This window comes from Hibiscus syriacus, unplaced genomic scaffold (assembly GCF_006381635.1).
Source record: "Hibiscus syriacus cultivar Baekdansim isolate YM2019G1 unplaced genomic scaffold, ASM638163v2 tig00110332_pilon, whole genome shotgun sequence".
In the NCBI taxonomy this organism is placed as follows: domain Eukaryota; kingdom Viridiplantae; phylum Streptophyta; class Magnoliopsida; order Malvales; family Malvaceae; genus Hibiscus; species Hibiscus syriacus.
Genome location: NW_024062688.1, coordinates 5,182,194 through 5,204,146, shown reverse-complemented (window position 1 = coordinate 5,204,146; position 21,953 = coordinate 5,182,194). Strand labels below are relative to the sequence as shown.

At 34.2% G+C, this 21,953-nt stretch overlaps 2 protein-coding genes and 1 pseudogene across 2 annotated transcripts; all 3 read left to right on the top strand.

The window, feature by feature from the left end:
• Nucleotides 1-2,064: 2,064 nt before the first annotated feature.
• Nucleotides 2,065-3,586, top strand: LOC120119198 (probable WRKY transcription factor 40). Its single transcript, XM_039139058.1, has 5 exons — nt 2,065-2,147; nt 2,272-2,331; nt 2,425-2,754; nt 2,887-3,003; nt 3,104-3,586. The coding sequence occupies exons 1-5, from the start codon at nt 2,070-2,072 to the stop codon at nt 3,461-3,463; spliced, it is 945 nt and encodes a 314-aa protein (XP_038994989.1). The 5' UTR covers nt 2,065-2,069; the 3' UTR covers nt 3,464-3,586.
• A 369-nt stretch (nt 3,587-3,955) lies between these two features.
• On the top strand, nt 3,956-6,905 carry LOC120119211 (annotated as a pseudogene).
• A 3,263-nt stretch (nt 6,906-10,168) lies between these two features.
• On the top strand, nt 10,169-21,692 carry LOC120119527 (histone acetyltransferase HAC1-like). The gene is given in 18 exon segments (XM_039139341.1): nt 10,169-10,423; nt 10,737-11,139; nt 12,304-12,418; nt 12,622-12,916; nt 12,999-13,454; nt 13,571-15,390; nt 15,392-15,442; nt 15,628-15,924; nt 16,012-16,290; nt 16,445-16,573; nt 16,749-16,949; nt 17,087-17,229; nt 17,350-17,665; nt 17,838-17,977; nt 18,181-18,259; nt 18,378-18,770; nt 20,666-20,883; nt 20,967-21,692. Coding segments are annotated over 17 exon segments (5,274 nt in total). The 5' UTR covers nt 10,169-10,423; nt 10,737-10,912; the 3' UTR covers nt 21,082-21,692.
• The last annotated feature ends 261 nt before the right edge of the window (nt 21,693-21,953 follow it).

Below are 21,953 nucleotides of genomic sequence, written 5' to 3'. Positions count from 1 at the left end.
TGTAAATCTAGGTTATTTTTCTTCATTTGGCCAATTTTGTTGTTTTTTATTCAACTTTCTTAGAATTAAATTTGACGTGGTTTCAACTTATTAAGATAGCGTTTACTTGTAATCATATTGATCATTATTGTTTTGAACCCTTTGGATATGCGATTTGTATTCAGAGGTAATTTCTTCACGATACTTGACAAGGGTGGGCATGGGACCTGAACCTGACGGGTTTCGACTAGACCCAACCCAACCCGATCGGGTCAGATTTTTAAAGAAAATGGGTTCAAGTCAGGTTTGAGTTTAGGATGACAAATACCCGACCAAAAAAATATAATTTTATCTTATATATTTATGGATAATTTCTATAATACCCCTTTATATATTATTTTCTTTCAATTAAATCCCTATTTTTATTAAATAAAAATAATTTTTTTAATAAATATATTATTTTATTTAATAAAATTAATATTTTTTAATAAATATATTACTTTTATTTAATAAAATTACAAAATTTATTAAAAAATTAATAAAGTGTGAAAGGAATAATGTGTACAATAAAGTCCACATTGGTTGATATATAAGCAATAAGCAATGCCTAAACCTAAATTCTGGATTTTACACAAAGGGTCAATAAGAAAAATAAATTTCAAACTCATGCATACCATTTTTAGTGTTATTAATATTTATATTATGTATAAATTCTTAATTATGTCTTTATACTATATTTGATAAAAAATTAAAGAGTTTATTATCAAATATTTAATAAATTAAAAAAAACGATTTTAAGTGAGTTTATGAAAAATTAATTACATGATAAGAATGAAGAGTGAAATGTGAACATTTTAATACTGATTTTACTGTGAAAGACAATTATTGACGGGCGGTGATTGATTATTAACGGCGGCCAGAAAATGCAGTGTCAAAAAAGTATATTGTTTAAATTTAAGTGACAAAATCGATACACTCCTAAAGTTAAAATGTCTAACAGAACGTCGTTTTAGGTATCATAACAACAATACCAAACAATATTTTTTTGGTGTGACATACAACGCCAGCAACCGTTAACCATGTTATTGTTTCGTTAGTGACTTAACGACAAGGTATCATAATTGAATATAAATTAAACGTTCAATGTTATAATTGATAAAATTACAAGTTTAATTATATAAACGAGTCATCAATAAATTTTAGCGGGATATATAGTTTTTCTTAAAATAAAATATTTGAAAGTCAAAGACAAATATATATTAATGTTTATGTTTAATATTTTTTTATGACAAAGATTGGTCAACAAACTTCTCTAACTAGAAACATAAAAACCAAACAGCACCCACCCAAGGTTTTCGTTACTTTTATGGTGCGTTTCATGACTTTGACAAAACCACAATAAATTATTAAGATTTTCAAACCAAACCAACCCGACAGAATTCCACCATCTCATCCCATTTACTATTGGGTCTAATTTGATCCCAGTCCCTTTGTTTTGCTATTTTTTAGAGTTTAATCCATCTACTTTAATTAAACATAATATGATTCATCTACTTTTACAATGTTATTAGTAAGTCAAATTAATAATCAGTTAAGTAATGTCAATAAATTAATAATGTTGATTTCTTTACTATAATTCGATCACGTAGTTAAGGTCATGTAATTTCAATCAATTATGTTCAACCAATAATTGAAAAAAATAGAATTACACTCAATATTTCGTATGAGTACAACTCAAATCAATTTGTACACCCAAAATCAAAGTAGAGTGATTAAATTCTAAATTTCAACATAGTAAAAGGACTAAAACCAGAATTAGGCGTTTTCTTTTTGTTTATATTATATATGGAGCACATTCTACATACTTACCCTCCTATATAAACAAACAAGGACTAAAACCAGCCTCCTCTGACCCATTTATTGCCCTTCTTCCACCAAGTTTCCATAGCCTTTTGCTTTCTATTTATGCTCCATCATTGAGTTCATTTGATTCAATTGGAACAACTGGTTTTTGGAACTTCTTCTTCTTCTTCTTAATTGGTGAAAATATTTGATCTGGGTTTTTGCTTGAAGATTAAAAGAAAATAGATATGAATTCTTCTTCATCTGTGGATGCCTTGGATCTTAATGCTTCAGCTAGGTCCCTTCAACTGGAAACTACTACTCCGGTAAGTCAGTATTTTCTATCTGTATCGTACCTATCGATCGGTTTATTGTTTTTGTTATGGTACCGGCATGTATATGGCCGGTATCGGAACCGATTTGATGAGCTGAGAAGCTTTTGTGTTGCAGAAGGACACGAATGGCAGCAACTTAGTTGTATTTGGAAGAAAACTTTCAGTGAAAGAAGAGGTGAGTAACTGAGTTGTTGTTAATGGTTATTTTATGTTAATTCCGGATTTTCGAGTTTTCGAATTCGAGTCTCATTGTATGTGAATTATGCAGACGGATGCTTTAGTGGATGAATTGAACCGTGTGAACGAAGAGAACAAGAAGCTGACGCAGATGCTAACAGCAATGTGTGAGAGTTACAATGCATTACAAAGCCAGTTGGTGGATTTAAGGAGCAAGAACAAGCCGGAAAAATTTGAGCTTATTCCGACGAAGAAACGGAAATCCGAGAGCAACGGCGACGACGACAACAAGAAGAACATCGTCGGAAACTCTGAGAGCAGCTCAACCGATGAAGAATCATGTAAGAAACCTAGAGAAGAAATCATCAAGGCCAAAGTTTCAAGAGCTTATGTGAGAACTGATGCTTCTGATACCAGTCTTGTAAGTCTATAAAATCTTCCTTTACATGCATGCACAAATACATACATATACGCATATATCGTATAATAGTATGTTATACATACTGTTACGAAAGGGTTTTCATTATTTATCCGATTTCGATTCGTAATTCAGGTCGTAAAAGATGGATATCAATGGAGGAAATATGGCCAAAAGGTCACCAGGGATAATCCTTCCCCAAGAGCCTACTTCAAGTGCTCCTTCGCACCTAGCTGCCCCGTTAAAAAGAAGGTTGGTTTATCCATCTATCTATAACATACGTATGAACTTAAGAAGTAATTTGGATAATCCGAGTTTTGAGCATTTTTATATATGTTTGACGTTTCTTCAGGTACAAAGAAGCGTCGATGACCAGTGTGTTGTAGTTGCAACATATGAAGGCGAGCATAATCACCTTCTCCCATCTCAAATGGAAGCAACATCGGGTTCCAGCCGTTGCGTGAGCCTCAGTTCGGTCCCTGCCAGTTCGGCCTTGGTCAAGTCGGCGGGATCAACCATTACTCTAGACCTCACGAAATCAAAGTCCGGCGATGATGAAGCTAGGAATCACTCGAAACCGAAAATAGAATCACCCGAAATCAAGCAATATTTGGTGGAACATATGGCATCTTCTTTAACAAAAGACCCCAATTTCACTATGGCACTTGCAGCTGCCATTTCTGGAAGATTGTATTCAACAAATTCCAAATGAAAGATGAATCGGATATATACACACACACATATATGTATATGAAAATATGTTCTATTCTATTATTCTATGAGCTATATAAGTAGATGTTTTCAAATAGTACAACAATGCAAAAGAAGGGAGAAAAAGAAACTAATTGGGAATCTGTTTAAGCATCAGCTTCTTGTGAATATATATATTTTTAATTTTAGTTTCAACTTCAAAGTGTTTTCAGTTTGTGTTCGTATATTTGAATCTGGAAGTTTTACATTATTTTTTATGCATAAAGTTAGAATTTTTCACTATTCGACACACTGAATTTATGTTTAAAGTGTCATGATTTTTGTTCGTCCCCAGAGCTCTTAGTTTTAAATAAATCATTAACATCCCAAAAATATTTATAATAATTCAGAACATAAACCATAAAATGAAATAATTTTCCTTTTATCCAAACGGTCCGAACATGTATTTATAGGCTGGGTGGGTTATTGTAAGTACACACACTGTCCGGTTCTCTCTCTTTTCCAATATTTTTTATTTTCGTACTTTCTTGATTATCATTTGTTTATTTTTTTCCTCTTTGATACCAACATACTAAAATGAAAAGGTTGTAGAGGGGTTCGTATAGGGATTCCGGCGAAAGAAAAAAATTGGGATTTTCCCGACAAATTACACGAGATGGATACTAACGGAGACGCCACGAACTCCGCCGCTGCCGGTGGTTCGAATTCAAAATCTTCCACCAAAAACATTCAAGAAAACCCAAATGTATGTTCCCTTTCTTTCCTGGATTGGGGTTTTCTTTCTTTCTTTTTGTTTAATTTAATTCCCTTTTTTTTATCACTATGTTGAAATTGGATGCAATGAGGCTTATAATACCCAACGAGAAGAACAACAAGAGAAAATAAACTCTGGGTTTTGGTTGTAATTGTTGATTATATAGTTTTGATGTGCTGATATATTGATAATTTGTTGAAGATTTTAGTGTAGTTTTGCGAATCAAGAATTGGGGTTATGGTTAATTATCGTCTTTTGTTTTGTTGGGGCTGCAGATTCTAAATTCACCCAGCAAGAGCTTCCTGCTTGCAAACCTGTTCTTACGCCTGGATTGGTATGTCTCCAATTCTCTTTCTTTTTCTTTCTGGATACATGTATGCATGCATGTATATGTGTGTGTGTATTGCATGCATCCATGTGTGGAACTTTCATTACATGAAGTACCTAAACACACAGGACGCAGGATTGTATGTTGTGGTAAAATTCTAGGGTGGGACGGACTTGAACTTGTAAAAATTTATTGGGCGAAAACAGATTTTCATTAGAAAATACATAGAAAAATTCTAAAATATAGGATAACCTTAAATTTTCCGGGGGCAACACCTGCCCCCTCGGTCCATCACTGTGAACGCATATATTAGGTTATGCCTGAGATTCTATTACACCTGGATTGGTATGTCAAAAATTCTCTTCTTCTTTCTGGATAAATGTATGTATGCATTTATTTATGTGTATGTGTGTGTGGGGTATGCATGCATGGAATTTTTGTTACATGAAGTACCTGAATACGTGTATTAGGTTATGCCTTAGATTCTTAGGAAGGAGAAAGCTATGATTTTTCTTTCACGTTTATTTTAACGCAAGCTTCCATTTTTTTGGGGGGGGCGATTTTCAGGTCATTGCAACATTTACCATCATCGGAATCGTCTTCATCCCATTGGGACTTGTATCATTGGCCGCATCGGAGCATGTAGTGAATTCTTCTCTCTTTATCGCCTCTAAATGTGTTCGTTTGTTGCTATTTGATTCATACTGGACTTTGAAATCTTTGTTGTTCCTGATGTTCATATAGGTGGTCGAAATTGTGGATCGCTATGATGACAGTTGTGTTCCTTCTGATTATTCCAATAATAAGCTTAAGTTTATCCAAAGCGCTGATACTGACAAGTCTTGCGTTAGGATTTTGCCAGTTAGTCCAATGCTTTCTCTGTATTCTACTCTTTTTATTTATGGTTTTTTCAAGGAATTTCTGTCTCATGTCTATTTTACGTATTCCTCAACATTTTATCATATTAACATGTCGGTTCCGCTAACGAGCATTAAGCTATACTTTTTCTTCTTTTCTTCCTCCTTTTTCCAGGTTCCTAAGCTGATGAAAAAGCCTATTTATATCTATTATCAGCTTGATAACTACTACCAAAACCATCGCCGGTGTGTGAAATCATATTCGAATACCGTGTTTAAGTTTACATGAATTATTTAACTGTTTCATGAAAGATTTAGTAGTATTTCTTATGCATTTCCTTCTATGGTGCTTGATGTAGATAACCTTTCAATACTTTTAGTTTTCATCTTTCAAATTATTTATAAATTTGAAAAAAATGGTTGCAGTTACGTAAACAGTAGGAGTGATAAACAATTGAGGAGAAAGTCAGCTGCCAATGACGTGAGTGATTGTACCCCTGAAGACAAAACGAAGGACGGTCCAATCATTCCTTGTGGCCTGGTTGCATGGAGTTTGTTCAACGATACATATTGGTTTTCACTGGATAATAAGGCGATACAAGTAAACAAACACGACATAGCGTGGAAGAGCGACAAAGATCATAAATTTGGAAAGGATGTATATCCTAAAAATTTCCAGACCGGAGGGTTGATCGGAGGTGCAAAACTGAACTCCTCCTTACCTGTAAGTATATAAAGCGAATGCTTGTTGTGTTCATGTTTGGTTCGGAGGGAGAAGAGATAGAATGTGTGTTTTGTGGATGCAGTTAAGTAAACAAGAGGATCTGATGGTATGGATGCGGACAGCGGCTCTGCCGGCTTTCAGGAAACTGTACGGGAAGATAGAGGAGGACCTACCGGCGAACAAGAAAATACAGGTCGAAATTCAAAACAATTACAACACCTACAGTTTTGGGGGGAAGAAGATGTTGGTACTTTCAACCACAAGCTGGATAGGTGGGAAAAATGATTTTCTGGGAATTGCATATATCATTGTAGGAGGGCTATGCTTGTTTTTGGCTGTCTTCTTCATACTTCTTTATGTTATCAAGCCAAGGCAAGTTTCTTTTTCTTTACATACGTGCATACATATATCATTGTAGTAAGTCTATGCTTGTTTTTGACAGTCTTATTCATACTTCTTTATGTTATCAAACCAAAGCAAGTTTTTTACATACATACACGCATGCATGCATACATGTATCATTTTAGGAGGGATATGCTTGTTTTTGGCAGTCTTCTTCATACTTCTTTATGTTATCAAGCCAAGGCAAGTTTCTTTTTCTTACATGCATACATACATACATACATACATACATACATACATATATGCATTCTAAATAAATAAATAATTTGTGTGTTGAATAATTGGCAGACCTCTTGGTGATCCATCCTACTTGTCTTGGAACAGAACTCCATGTGGTCAGCCAAATTAGGATCATATGTTCATATTAACTTACTGCTCTTGTTTTCCAATGACAAGGAAATTCTTAACATTAATTTCTTTTCCTATTTTTCTGTTTCCTATTCATAATTTTATTAATTGTTTGAGCTACAAATATGTAAAATTGAGGGATTAATATTTGATTTTTTCTCCATGTTCTATTTTCTATGATTTACAATGAATATATCGCATGTTTTATGATGTTAAACAACATTAAGTGAAGTCTATGCATCAATTTTAAACTTTTTCATGGTTTTTTTTTTTGTATTTCTAAGGTTTATAGACATAAATAATATTAATATTAAACTAAAAAAAATGATAAACCCTAAAAATAAAAACATTCATTAAAATCCTCAAATTTATTTTAAAAAATTTACTTTCCACCTCTTTTTGAGGTTTTCAAGTATTGTAATAAGTTTTTGAAGTTTATTTTAATAAATAAATGTTATCTTATCAGTTGATGTGATATTAAATTTAATCATAGAGAAAATTAACCAAAAAGAGAGATTAAGATTAACGACAAAAGGCATGAAAAAGTGTATCATAAAAACTGAGTTATTGAAAACTTAAACCAAGTAAAGTTGTGATATATAAAAATAAAGGAAAAACAAAAATGCCGACGATGAACATCAACATTAATGCGGTCGCAATACATACCAACCAAAGAAATAAAGAAAAATAAGTGGCTAAATTTTTTTACAGTTTAGAGAAAAAATATTTTTTAATTAAAAATAATAGACAAAATAACTCATCGAGATTTATATCCATTTAAATCTTTATATATATAGATATGTAATAAAGATTTTTTTATCTTTTCATAATTTTATACAATATTTAATTAAAATAATTTTATATAATCTAAATTAGTCGACCGATAGATTGGATACCGATGATTATACCTAAAACAATTATACGATATTTAATTAAAATAATTAATGAATCTAGATACAAACTATTTATCAATCAACCTATAATTGTTTGTTGAATTTTTTTATAAAAAATATATTCATTCGTCCAAAATATGTAATAAAATTTAGTATACACTATCTTATTTTAAATAATTAAATCATAATTATGATTTTTAAAATCTAATGATAAAATATTAAACACTTTAAAGTATATAAAAATTTTAAAAAATAACTTAAAATATTGAGTTTAAAATTTGAAATCAAATAAATAATTAAAATAATTTGATTGGATTAATTTAAAAATCAAGTATACCTTTTAAAATTAAATAGACTATTATTCACCATTAAATTATAATAAATTCAAAAATTAAGATTAGAAAATTTTTACACTTCAACAACTCTCATTAAGATTTAAATTAAAAAAACCCTTAAAATAAAAAAAATTACACCGTTCAAAATCACTGTCACAATATCTCAAATCCTACAATAATATAATAGGAAGTAAAACTTAATCATAATATTTTTTTACTAAAACATTAAAAAACACAAAATATCGACTTTGTTTCCTAATTTCAAATAAAATAAAATAGCAATTGAATTATGAGTAAATTACTCCAATGGTCACTAATGTTTGGGTAATTTTAGTTTTCCCCACTGCTGTTTCAAAATTCACAAATCGATCACTAACGTTATCGTTTGTTACAAATTGGTCACTCGCCGTTAACAGGCGTGACAGAAAACACACGTGGATTGTTAAAACGGTTAGCAGGCTTACCTGGATGGTAAAATTACACAAATAGTATATGTTATTTATATATTCTTTCAATTTGATCCTAATTTTAATAAATTAAAATAAATTTACCTACGAATCAAGATGTGTTATGTGTCATTGGTTACACATCTGTCATGACACATGTTATCATTTGATTGGAAGACTAAATTTATTTTAATTCATTTTTAATTTAATATATTTATTTCTACCAATCAGAGAGTGACAATCAAAGGGTGACATGTGTCATCCTCTGGTTGGAAGAAAATAAAGCAACAAAGAAGCAAGTGAGGGATTCAAACATAGGGCCGTTAAGTGAAGTAATGCAAGCCAGATCATTGAGCCAAATCAATCATTTGATAAATTTTGGACAACAAATGCTATATATATTGTATTTTAGTACGTAAATGTTTTATTCAAAATTAATAATATGTTATATATCTTAAGATTTAAAATTATCTCTTTATTTTTGTTTTAACTTATTAAATATTTTTATTTTTGTCTTAATTTATTAAATATATTTTGTTTTTATTTTAATGTAAAATTATATATTTTATCTTTATAATTACTTAAATATATATATATATATATATATATTTAAATATCTTAACTTGAAATATATTTAAATATTTTATTATTAATTTAATATAAAAATATATATTTTACTCTTATTTTAAATTAAAAATATATAATATTTTATTCTTATCTTTACTTAAAAATAATTGAATTCTTATTTTAAATTAAAAATATAATTTATTATTATCTTAACTTTTAAAAATATATTAAAAAATTATATATTTTTTAAATAAAAAATAAAAATAAAAAATATATTTTATATTAAATTAATAGTAAAATATTTAAATATATTTCAAGTTAAGATATTTAAAAATTATATTTTTAAGTGATGATAAAGATAATATATATTTTTATATAAAAATAAAAATAAAATATATTTAATAAATTAAGAAAAAAAAAAAAAATATTTAATAAGTTAAAACAAAAATAAAGAAATAATTTTAAAATTTAAGATATACAACATATTATTAATTTTGAGTAAATCATTTACATACTAAGATAAATATATATATCATTTGTTGTCCTAATTATATTAAATGGTTGCCTTGGCTTAATGATTTGGTTTGCATTATTTCATTCAAGGGTCCTATGTTTAAATCCTTCCACTTGCTTTTTTATTGCTTTATTTTCTTCCAACCAGTTACCCTCTTATTGGTAAAAATAAATATATTAAATTAAAAATAAATTAAAATAAATTTAGTATTCTAATTAAATAATAATATCTGTCATGACATGTTTATAACCAATTACTTTCAGGATCAAATTGAAAAAAAATATGAATTACATGGACTATTTATGTAATTATATCATCCAACTAAGCCTGTTAATGGCTTTTAACAGTCCACGTATGTTTTTCAGTCACGTCTGTTAATGGCGAGTGACCAATTTATAACGAACAATAATATTATTGGCTGATTTATGACTTTTAAAACATCAGTAGTGATAATGTAAACTTATCCAATCATTAATGACCATTGGAGTTGTGTACCCTTGAATTATTTATTTATCTATTTGTAATAAAAATTAATTCTACTATTTCGCTTTTCTCTTCGTCGATCTTCTACCTCCTTTTTCTCATCTCCTTCTCTTTTTCTGTTGCCATCGTGTTGGCTCGTGTCGATTCCCCCTTCGCACGTGCGATTCAGGCTGTGTTTCGCCGACCCATTTCTGTTTCGCCGGTTTCGTTTTCCGATCATTTCGCCGTCGGGATTTGTCTTTCTTACCATTGGATTTCTCGAAGCTCCGATCTCCAGTGTCTTCTGCTTTCGAATTCGCATTTTCCCCAGGTTCTTTTTTAGGGTTTTTATTTTCTTCTTGATCGTTTAAGGAAAATAATGTTTTTTTATTGTTAAACTAGGGTTTGTTATTGTTTAGTGTTTAATTTCACTAATTGGACCGTGTTTATATTGGGATCCCAAATTGGAGGTTTTCTTCTTTCATCGACCGAAATTCCCCCAATAATTTAATCCATTTTGGAAAATTTCAGTTTCAAATATTGCTTAACAACGTGAAAATTTTGAATTTGAGATTGAAGTACTGAAATTTGAGTTAATTTATTCAATTTCCCAAATATCTATAAGCGTAGTGCATGAAATGCAGAAATGCAATGAAAGCAGTGCATTTGAAGTGACAACTAAAGGAGGGAAAAAGGAAGGAAGCATGAGAGTAGTCGATTTTGTGATTGTAAAGCCGGAGTGTTGAATAAGTTATGCTGCTTGTGCTGGTTGTGATAGTTACTGAGACGAGACAAAAGGGAAGTAGGAATAAGGATAGAAATGAATGTTCAGGCGCATATGAGTGGACATATATCAAGACAGGTAGCTAACCAAGGGGGATTACCTCAACAAAATGGGAACCTTCTTCAGCCTGCCCAGATGCAGAATTCAGGTGTTGCTGGAGGTGTGACTGCTGCTGGAGTTGTCGGTGCTGGAGGTCCTCCGCATAATATGTTAAATATGGACCCTGACCTACTCAGGACACGCGAATATATGCGAGGAAAGATGTAAGATCTTATATTAAAAGTAGCATTGTTTAAAGATGCATGTTTAGGTGTTGCTGAATGTATGAAATGTTTGTATCTATGATTGATTTTAGCTTAAATTAGGGAGAAATTTGAAATAAAAGCTGCATTTAACTTTGAGTTTTTTCTGTCTGAATGCTATTTGATAGAAGCTTGTTATTATTTTTGTTTTATTGTTTTTTTTGGTCCAAGTGTGAAGCATGTTCGTTAATGCATGTGCTTCTGGATGCTCAATTGTATGCTAGTAACATTCTTTTGTTATAGATTTTTTTTTTTGGTTTTAAACATCTATAAATTACCCCCTTCGGTTGAGATAATATTTATATGTTCCTCTACTTGCACAAAATGTGCATAGAAGTTGGCATCGAAAACTTGTAAAATTATTGTTGGATTGAAGTGTCTATATTTCACTTGAAGTCAGTGATCTATGTTATATTAAGTGTAATTGCTAGGATTTTAGTGCAAAGGAAACAATGAAAAAGATATTTGCATATAAATACTTATGTGTCTGTTTGTGCAGGATTTTACGAGCCTGCAGATAATGTTAACTCTTCATGAGATTTACATTGACGTATGCATCATTGAAAGATTGTTTCAACAAACTTATGTGGCCTATGTCTAGTGCAATTAGGAAGGCTTTTGGTTCAAGTTGAAATACAACTAGGATTTATAATTTTTTTTACCACTGATAATCACAGCTGTCTGTTTGTATGATATTTGTTTTTGTTTCTCTACTTCTACAGATATGTGCATAGGGTTTAGCATATAAAAGTGACTTGGCCGCAAAATCACTGTAGGACTTAGATGTCTATATTCCATTCAAGCTCAAGTTTGTGCATTCCTTATTACATTAGACACTGGCCATTTAAATTTGTGGATTCTTTTAAGAATCCATGTATGTGGGAGATGTATGTTGGAGATGTATGTGATGATCCTTGTAATAATTTGTTATGGAGATGTATATTTAAATCATGTGCCGTGGAAATTTATTTTCCTGTCATTAATTTCATATAATCATTATTTCTATATAGCTTTGATGAGACATCAACGAGATTAGGCATTTCCATCTTAGAACTTCTTTTCATAATATAATGAAACCTAGTGTACATTAAAAAAAAACTAATGCAGCTTTTAATCTCTTCTCAGCATTGATGTCTTAAAATTGCGGAACCAGCATCCTATGACTGAGGCATCAATGATAAAGTATCGGGATTTTGCAAGACGATTGGAAGAAGGTCTATTTAAGATTGCTCATACAAAGGTTAGTTATTTTGTTAAATTACTATGTTCGCAAATCTATTTATTGGCTGATGTTTCTGTGCATTTATTTGTATATTTTTCACCTTTTTCCCTATGTACTGTAGAAGCACATTTCTTTTGCTTTCTTCTTATCACTTTTAATTCTTTGTGCTAGAACTTTCATTTATTTCCCTTGGTATTTAATCCTTGAAATTCGTTTTCTAGGAGGACTATACAAATTTGAGTACTCTAGAGCACCGTTTACATATTCTATTAAGGGGGAGCCGAAATATGCACAACCAAAGACATCCACAGCTTGTTAATTCGGCATCAGCACCAGCTAGTACTATGATTCCTACCCCCGGTATATCACACAGTGGCGATCCTAGCATTGTGGTTTCATCTTCTATAGATAAATCTACGAGTGCTACCAATGCAAGCATAGCTCCTACAAATATCAATACAGGGGGCTTGTTGCCTACTAGTGGCATGCTTAGTGCTTCCTTCACTGGATCTGAAGGTAAATTTGAGCTTCACAATCTTTTTTTAATATAATTTAAATTGCATTTTATACCAAAAGTAACAAAATGGTACTTCTATAGGAAATATATCTAATAGGCATCAACAGTCACCTGCCAATTTTCCTCTTGCTTCTGGTGGAATGTCATCAATTGGTGTGCAAAGAATGACGAGCCAAATGATTCCCACTCCTGGATTTAATAGTTTTAACAATAGCAGTAGCAGTAATAATCACTCTTCCAATAATGTTGGACTTTCAACAGTTGAATCAACAATGGTATCGCAACCACAGCACCAAAAGCCACATGGTGGTCAAAACAGTCGTATTTTGCACACCCTTGGAAGCCAAATGGGTAGTGACATCAGGTCAGGCTTGCATCAGAAAGCTTTTGGATTACTTAATGGGTCCCTAGATGGTGCATTGGGTATGGTGAGCAATAATATGAATATTGTTAGTGAACCTGGGGCATCTGTGGGATATCAGACTACCGCACCTTTGCAACAAAAAATTGATCAGCATCAGCTTCCCGTAATGCAAGGTAACATCCTGGTTTCATTTGTCTTTCTCTATTTCTATTTGATTTAGTAATAGTGAATCTTAATAATTATTATTGAGATGTATGAGTTGTCTCAAGAAAGCAATTCTCTGTATCAGCTGATAGATATTGGCTGACCAATGCTGATTCTTTTGGGTCTGGAAACTTGTACGGTGCTGCAACATCTGTTGGATCAGTGACACACACTCAGAATTTGAGTCCTGTTAATTTACAGTCTATATCCAGAACGAACTCTTCTTTAACAAGTAGTCAATCAAATTTACATGCCGTGCAATCTGCTGGCCTTATGAAGCTCCAGTCCGTGGATCAGTTTGAAAAGATGAATTTGCAACCTGCTTTAACTTCAAGAGATGATATTCTTCAAGTTAATCAACAGCAACGATACCAGCACCAGTCTCTTCAGTTCCAACAACAGCAACGCCAACAGAAGCAGCAAAATCAGCAGCACCAAAATCTGCTGGGAAATAGTGGTTATAGTCAGTCTCCATTGGCCTCTGATATAGGTAATCAAGTAAAGTGTGAACCTGGACTACAACACTATGGTGAGGTACTATGTCAACAAGCCCCTGAACAATTTCAGCGCCATGAGTTTCAGAATCAGTTTCTGCAGAACAATGGTGCAGAGCTCCCTAGGCAGCAGGGTATGTTCTCATCACTGGCACAAAATTCCCAACAAATGCAACAGATGTTGCAGGAAGACCAATTGATTCCAGAGCCTCGAAATGATTATAAACTTTCAGTTGGTGCACAGTTGGAATCATCCGTGCATAGCCAGTGGCACCCTCACTCGCAAGATTGGGCTCAAATTCCAGGGAACCTATCACATGAGCAGCCTTTCCAAGAAGATTTCTGCCAGAGGACATCTGGGCAGGATGAAGCTCAGTGTCACAATTTATCTGCAGATGGATCCACCATCAGTCCAATGGTTGTTGCTAGAAGCTCATCAGACCCTTTAAATTCTAGGGGCAGCATCTCCAAATCTGAAAATGGGAGCCATGGTCAGCAGTTTAGAAATCAAGTGAAGTGGCTTTTGTTTCTACGCCATGCTCGTAGTTGTAAAGCCTCTGAGGGTAGGTGTAATGCTTATTGTTTCACGGCGCGAAAGTTGTTGAGTCATATGGATAAATGTGAATCATCTAAATGCTCACATCCACGATGCTACCCCTCTAAGATATTGATTCGTCACTACAAGACTTGTGCGAATTCAACATGCCCTGTTTGTGTTCCTGTAAAAAATTATCTACAGGCTCAGATGGCACGAGCCTGTCAAAACTCTGCTTCTGTTTTGCCATTGTCTGATTGTGGATCTGCTAAAACAAATGATGCTGGAGACATTTCAGTTAGAATGACTTCTACAACTGTGTCAAATGATACTTCCGTAGGCATACAACCTTTACAAAAACGCATGAAGATAGAGCAGTCTTCTCAGTTTGTTATTGCTGAAAGTGAAGGTTCTGTGTTATCAGGTTCTATTGCTGAACCTCACATATCTCAGGATATCCAGCACCAAGATTACCAACATGTTAACCAGCGTATGCCAATTAAACCTCAGCCTATGGAAGTGAAGACTATATCTCAGGATATCCAGCACCAAGATTATAAACAAGTTAGCCACTGTATGCCAGTTAAACCTCAGCTTATGGAAGTCAAGACTGAAGTCCCCACGAGTTGTACTAAAGATATTCCAGTTATTATTGAGTTGAAGAATTCTGTAGATGACATTAGCAAACAGAAGACTGATGATGAGGGTGTTACAATTGATGATTTTGGTGGTCTTCCTAAGCAAGGAAATGCTAAGATCGAAAGGGAGCCTGAATCCATTAAACAAGAAAATGTGGCACAGTCTTCCGAAACTACAGCTGGAACTAAGTCTGGGAAACCAACAATAAAGGGGGTATCACTGACTGAACTGTTCACCCCCTGAGCAAGTACGGGAGCATATTACAGGTCTCAGACGATGGGTTGGCCAGGTATCTTTATTGTAGTGTTGCGATTTGTTTCAGACACTGTTCTTTGTGATTGTATGTAGTAGATCATTCACAAGTTGTCTTAGGTCGATATATATGTGCTTGCTTACTACTCGAGGTACTGAAAAACTGGAATTTGAGACAGAACTAGGTATACTTATGATAGTTATTTTTTCTTTCCTTTACAGAGTAAAGCAAAGGCTGAAAGGAATCAAGCAATGGAGCACTCAATGAGTGAGAACTCCTGTCAGTTATGTGCAGTTGAGAAACTTACTTTTGAACCACCACCTATATACTGCAGTCCTTGTGGTGCTCGCATTAAGCGAAATGCATTGTACTACACAATGGGAGCTGGTGATACGCGCCACTACTTTTGTATTCATTGCCATAATGAGGCTCGTGGAGATAGCATTGTTGTTGACGGAACTGCCATTCCTAAGGCAAGGCTTGAGAAGAAGAAGAACGATGAGGAGATTGAAGAATGGGTATGTGCAATACTTATATTTTTTGTATTATGGTCATCCCTAAAGTTGCTCTTACATGTTTTTTTTTTCTTCAATAAAATCTTCCAGTGGGTTCAATGTGACATGTGTGAGGCCTGGCAACATCAAATTTGTGCTTTATTCAATGGTAGAAGGAATGATGGTGGACAAGCTGAATATACATGCCCCAATTGCTATATTGCTGAGGTTGAAAGAGGTGAGCGGAAGCCCCTACCTCAAAGTGCTGTCCTTGGGGCCAAAGATTTGCCAAGAACAATTCTTAGTGACCAAATAGAGCAGCGATTATTCAGGAGACTGAAACAGGAAAGACAAGAAAGAGCAAGGGTTCAAGGAAAAAGTTATGACGAGGTGATCAATATTCCCCCAATGACGGTTAATTCTATATTGTTCATGGCATTGTTTTGCTACTTTGATATTGCTTAAAGATGTTCAAAACCAATTCACATGTATAGAGACACAAAAGGAAAAATATATTTGATTCCCTTTTCCTTGATATTTCCAGGTGCCGGGGGCTGAGGCACTTGTAATTAGAGTTGTTTCATCAGTTGACAAAAAGCTGGAAGTGAAGCAGAGGTTTCTTGAAATCTTCCAGGAACAGAATTATCCACATGAATTTCCCTATAAATCAAAGGTGTGGAGGATATAGATTAAGTGTAACTTGTGTTCTCTCCCTCCCTCCCTCTCTCGATATATGTATATATGTTTGATAGATTAAGTGTAATACATACTTATATGATGAAATACTTATGGGGTGTAATTTGATTGTAGTTTTGAAATACTTATGGCTACATACTTTTCTCTTTTAGGTTATTTTATTGTTTCAGAAGATAGAAGGGGTAGAAGTATGCTTATTTGGTATGTATGTTCAAGAATTTGGAGCAGAATGTGCATTTCCAAATCAGCGCCGTGTTTATCTGTCATACCTAGATTCAGTCAAGTATTTCCGGCCTGAGGTTAAAGCAGTTACTGGAGAGGCTCTCCGTACATTTGTTTACCATGAAATTCTTGTAAGTCCAAGCTCTTATTGAATTCTGCTAAGGGACAATTATGTTATGATTTTAGTTTCACATATAGTATACTTCTAGACTTCTACTAAGTTGTGATCATTGTCTAACATATTGGACTTTAAATCTTAAATTTTCAGATTGGATACCTTGAATATTGCAAGATGCGTGGCTTTACAAGTTGCTATATATGGGCTTGCCCTCCTCTTAAGGGGGAAGATTATATCTTATATTGCCATCCGGAAATTCAGAAAACACCTAAATCAGATAAACTGCGAGAATGGTGAGGCAAATAGTTGTCAAGCATATCTTTTTTACTTTAATTCTTTACTTTGCATCTCATGTTATGTTTTTATTTATCCATTATTACGAATTGCCCTTATATGAATGCATGCTGTTTCAGGTACTTAGCAATGTTAAGGAAGGCTTCCAAGGAAAACATTGTAGTTGATCTTACTAATTTATACGATCACTTCTTTACAACTACTGGTGAATGTAAGACGAAAGTGACGGCTGCTAGGCTGCCATATTTTGATGGTGATTACTGGCCTGGGGCTGCCGAAGATCTAATTAACCAGCTTCGTCAGGAAGAAGATGGCAGAAAGCTGAACAAAAAAACAACATTCAAAAAGATTATATCAAAAAGGGCTTTAAAAGCAGCATCGGGTCAGTCTGATCTCTCTGCTAATGAAACTAAGGATCTCCTGCTGATGCATAAGGTAGTTTCTTTTCTTCCTAATCTTTCAGCATATTTTTCTGTATGATGTTGTTCTGTGTAAAGCCAGTAGATGTGGAAATTACAATCTTGCTATCTTAGTTTTGGCATTTTTAATATCACGAACCAGGGGATTTTACTGATTACTTGTTTCCCTCCTTTCTTCTTCACTGCAGTTAGGTGAGACCATTTCCCCAATGAAGGAGGATTTTATCATGGTCCACTTGCAGCACTGTTGCACTCATTGTTGTATCCTAATGGTATCTGGAAACCGCTGGGTCTGCAACCAGTGCAAGAAATTTCAGATTTGTGATAAGTAAGCTTTCCTCTGTTTAGCTTTGTATCATCAACATCTTGTATAGTTGAGCTCTGTGTGTGTTTGTGCTTTTCTTTCTTTTTTTTATTTTTTTGGTTGGGGAGTGGGGTGGCTTGGTGTTGGATGGGTGATGGTACTCTAGTACGTGAGGATTTTGTCGGTAGATAAATGGATCTTATAGTTGCATCTTTGTATCTTCGCAGGTGCCACGAAGCAGAAATGAAACGTGAAGAAAGAGAGAGACATCCCACACATCTGAGGGAAAAACATGTTCTTTATCCCGTAAGTTTGTCATAGTATTACAATAATTTATTTCTAGCATGTGTCTATTGCTGCTTCTGTAGGCAGATTTTTCTTTTCTTTTCTAATTGAATTTTGTGGACAAATTGTCATCATGCAGATTGAAATAACCGATGTACCTACTGATACGAAGGATAAAGATGAAATTCTCGAGAGTGAATTCTTTGATACTAGGCAGGCCTTTTTGAGTCTGTGTCAAGGGAACCATTATCAATATGATACCCTAAGAAGGGCTAAACATTCCTCTATGATGGTACTCTACCATCTTCACAATCCAACTGCTCCTGCATTTGTCACTACATGTAATGTATGTCATCTGGACATTGAAACCGGCCAAGGTTGGCGCTGCGAAGTTTGCCCTGATTATGATGTGTGCAATGCCTGTTACCAAAAGGATGGGGGCATTGATCATCCTCATAAGTTAACAAACCATCCATCCATTGCGGAGCGTGATGCACAAAATAAAGAGGCTAGGCAACTACGGGTTCTTCAGGTATTTTTCTAATAAATAACTGTTTTGGCTAAATCTTGTCAAGTCATATATGTTTAAAAAGAAGAAAGGTTTCTTTTTATTCATTATCTTTAGTACAGTTAATGATATACACGGAACGTAATCAAATTAAATCTAGCCAGATCCTAAATCAAGCTACCTACTGTAGGCCCTATAATTAAGTAAAGTATTTTTTTTTGATAGGAATGAAAGGCCTCGTTTAAAACCCCCTTCTTGATTAAGGAGCTTGATAATAAGCTCCTTAATCAGCAGAAGGAGGAAAAGAGTGCCTTTAATTTTATTACTAATGGAAAAATTACATAAGATACAACCATTACACCAATAACAGTACATAAAACTTAAAAACATCCCCTGGCATAAAAGCCTTTACAGTACATAAAACTTAAAAACACCCCCTGCCATAAAAACCTTCACAGTAGAAGAGAAAACCATAGTTGACTCCTAACAATCAACCTATCCCACTCTTAGCTAGATTGTCTGCCTCCCCATTGCACGCTCTTGGAATTCACCTCACTGAATGTACCTTACTAGGGATGAATGTACCTCACGACAGCCATTGAAAGGAGGAGAAGAGTACATTTTTTTTGATAGGAATAACAGGCCTCATCACAAACCTCCTCCTTGATTAACGGAGTCTGATAATCAGCTCCTTAATTTAACCACTCAAGTAGCAACCAAAAACCTAAAGCTCAAACAATAAAACCCACTGATAATGCCTAACAATCAACCAATTCCCATCTTTGCTAAACTATCAGCCTCCCCATTACACGCCCTTGGAATCCATCTAACTGAGTGCACCCTATCCGAGAAGAGTGATGAAATCTCCTTAACTAAAGGTAAGATAAAAACAGGGGCCAAAGTTGGGGTCAATATCCATTCCACAGCCGACTTGCAGTCACTTTCCACAATCAACCTTCCAACAGTAACCCAACAAGAAGACAAATAGATTTCAATTCCTCTCTTAATAGCCTTTAACTCCGCAACCTGGGGGGGACCTTGACCTATATTTTCTGAAAAAGTCAGAAGAAAGTTGCTGTTCCAGTCTCTCAAAATACCTCCTATACCTCCATTTGTGCCATCAAGTCTAACAGCTCCATCAACATTCATCTTCAAAAAATCAACAGGGGGTGGGAACCAGCGAATCACCTGAACATTCTTAGGATTAAGAGCCTTAATACCATCTGCAAGAGATGGATCACCAATCAGCACATCCTCCTGAATAGGAAACTTAGGGTACTTGGCTAGAAACCATTTAGATAACCTGAATCTAGCAATAAAAAACAGAGACATCCTATCAAGGGGAGCACCTTCGAACACCATTGCGTTCCTAGCTTTCCAAATCGACCAAAATACTACTCCCGGAATAAATTTCCAAATCAACGATTTCCCCCCTCAGTTCACCCCAAGAGCTGATCAAAGAAGGTGGGTCCTTTGGAAGTACCAAAGCTATATCCCAAAAGCTTACTATCTTATACCATAGTTCCCAAACTACAACACACGAAATAAATAAATGTTGCACTGATTCCACTTGTTCCTTACAAAAAGGACACAGAATTTCATCCCCTAGCTGATGAACATCTGAGGGTGGCTTTTCTATGGACTTATGCTTTTTTATCGGGGGAGGGGATGGGGTTATGAGTAATGGGCTTGACAACATTGAAAATGTCTAAGGAACTTTATAGTTAGATGTTTCTAAGATGCTATTAGCACTTTGCAATTGAAAATTGAAATATCCTAAAGTGTAAAATGCTTATATTCCCGGAATAGTTAGTTTCCTTCTTATTTGGCAAGTAGATTGTGGGAAAAATGAGTTTATGACTACAAACATGAGATTCTTGATGTGTTCCTCTGACTGGATTGATTCTTGAAATTTTCAGCTGAGGAAAATGCTTGACCTTTTGGTGCATGCATCACAATGTCGTTCATCACATTGCCAATACCCAAATTGTCGGAAAGTGAAGGGTCTCTTCCGCCATGGAATTCAATGCAGAATCCGTGCTTCTGGTGGCTGTGTACTATGCAAAAAAATGTGGTATTTGCTGCAACTTCATGCTAGAGCATGTAAAGAATCTCAATGCCACGTACCACGTTGCAGGTACATTATCCCTGCTAAACTGCCATTCTCTGTTTGTGCTCGTGTTCAAGTTAAAGCTAATAGATTTGAACTTGCTAATACAGGGACCTAAAGGAACATTTAAGGAGGCTTCAACAACAATCTGATTCTCGGCGCAGGGCTGCTGTGATGGAGATGATGAGACAGAGAGCTGCAGAGGTTGCTGATAATTCTGGGTAAAACTAAAGTGTTTTAACATACATTTTGGTGCTTTGATGAAAAATGCTCCGTTATATAGCGACATGGATAAAGTTGTCCACTGCTTGGAACTAGACAGTGACGAAAAGAAATCGCCAATCTAGAGTGTCAGAAGGGGTTGTGCATACATTAATAAAAACGGAATGATAAGGGAACAATACTTTCATTCGTAAACCATGACTGAATCCCCTATGAAGAAGGTTAATGTGGTTTCAATATCTACCTGCAACTGCTGTCAACTCTTCCGTTTGGATGACTTCGAATACCGATGTGTTCTGCCTTTGGTGGGAGTGTACTATAATCTATTTAATCTGTCAAAATTGCTTTCTTACAGAGGAATGTGGGAGGTTAGTTCAAAATCTTTTAAGTTTTCCCTCGATTCTTTTTGTTCTCTTTCTATGTTTTCCCCCTTTAGAACATTGACCCTCCCTCCCCTTTTTGTAGTATGGTCATTTAATTAAAAAATGGAACAATAAGTAGAAATAGAGATGAAATTGCATCCATTCATTCTTAATAAATACTATGAAATTATTATGTATGTGTGTGTGTATATATATATTATATATGTTTCAACTGAGGATGTGTTTTGTAGTACTGTATTTTATTTTAATAGTCTTAGGGTGATAATAAGGTAATATTTATTCAGAATTTTTTTTAGCCGTTGACAATGCACACACTTGTAGACTCAACTGCTTGAATCCAGGACCTATAAGGAGAATAACTCTCCTTAACCATTGAGACCACTTGATTGTTGATTGATGAGTTGTGTAGTATGATCTTTCTTGATGTTGTGTGGTTCAACCAAAAAAAATGAATGCAGTTGGAAAGATACACTGAATATTAATGTTACGTTA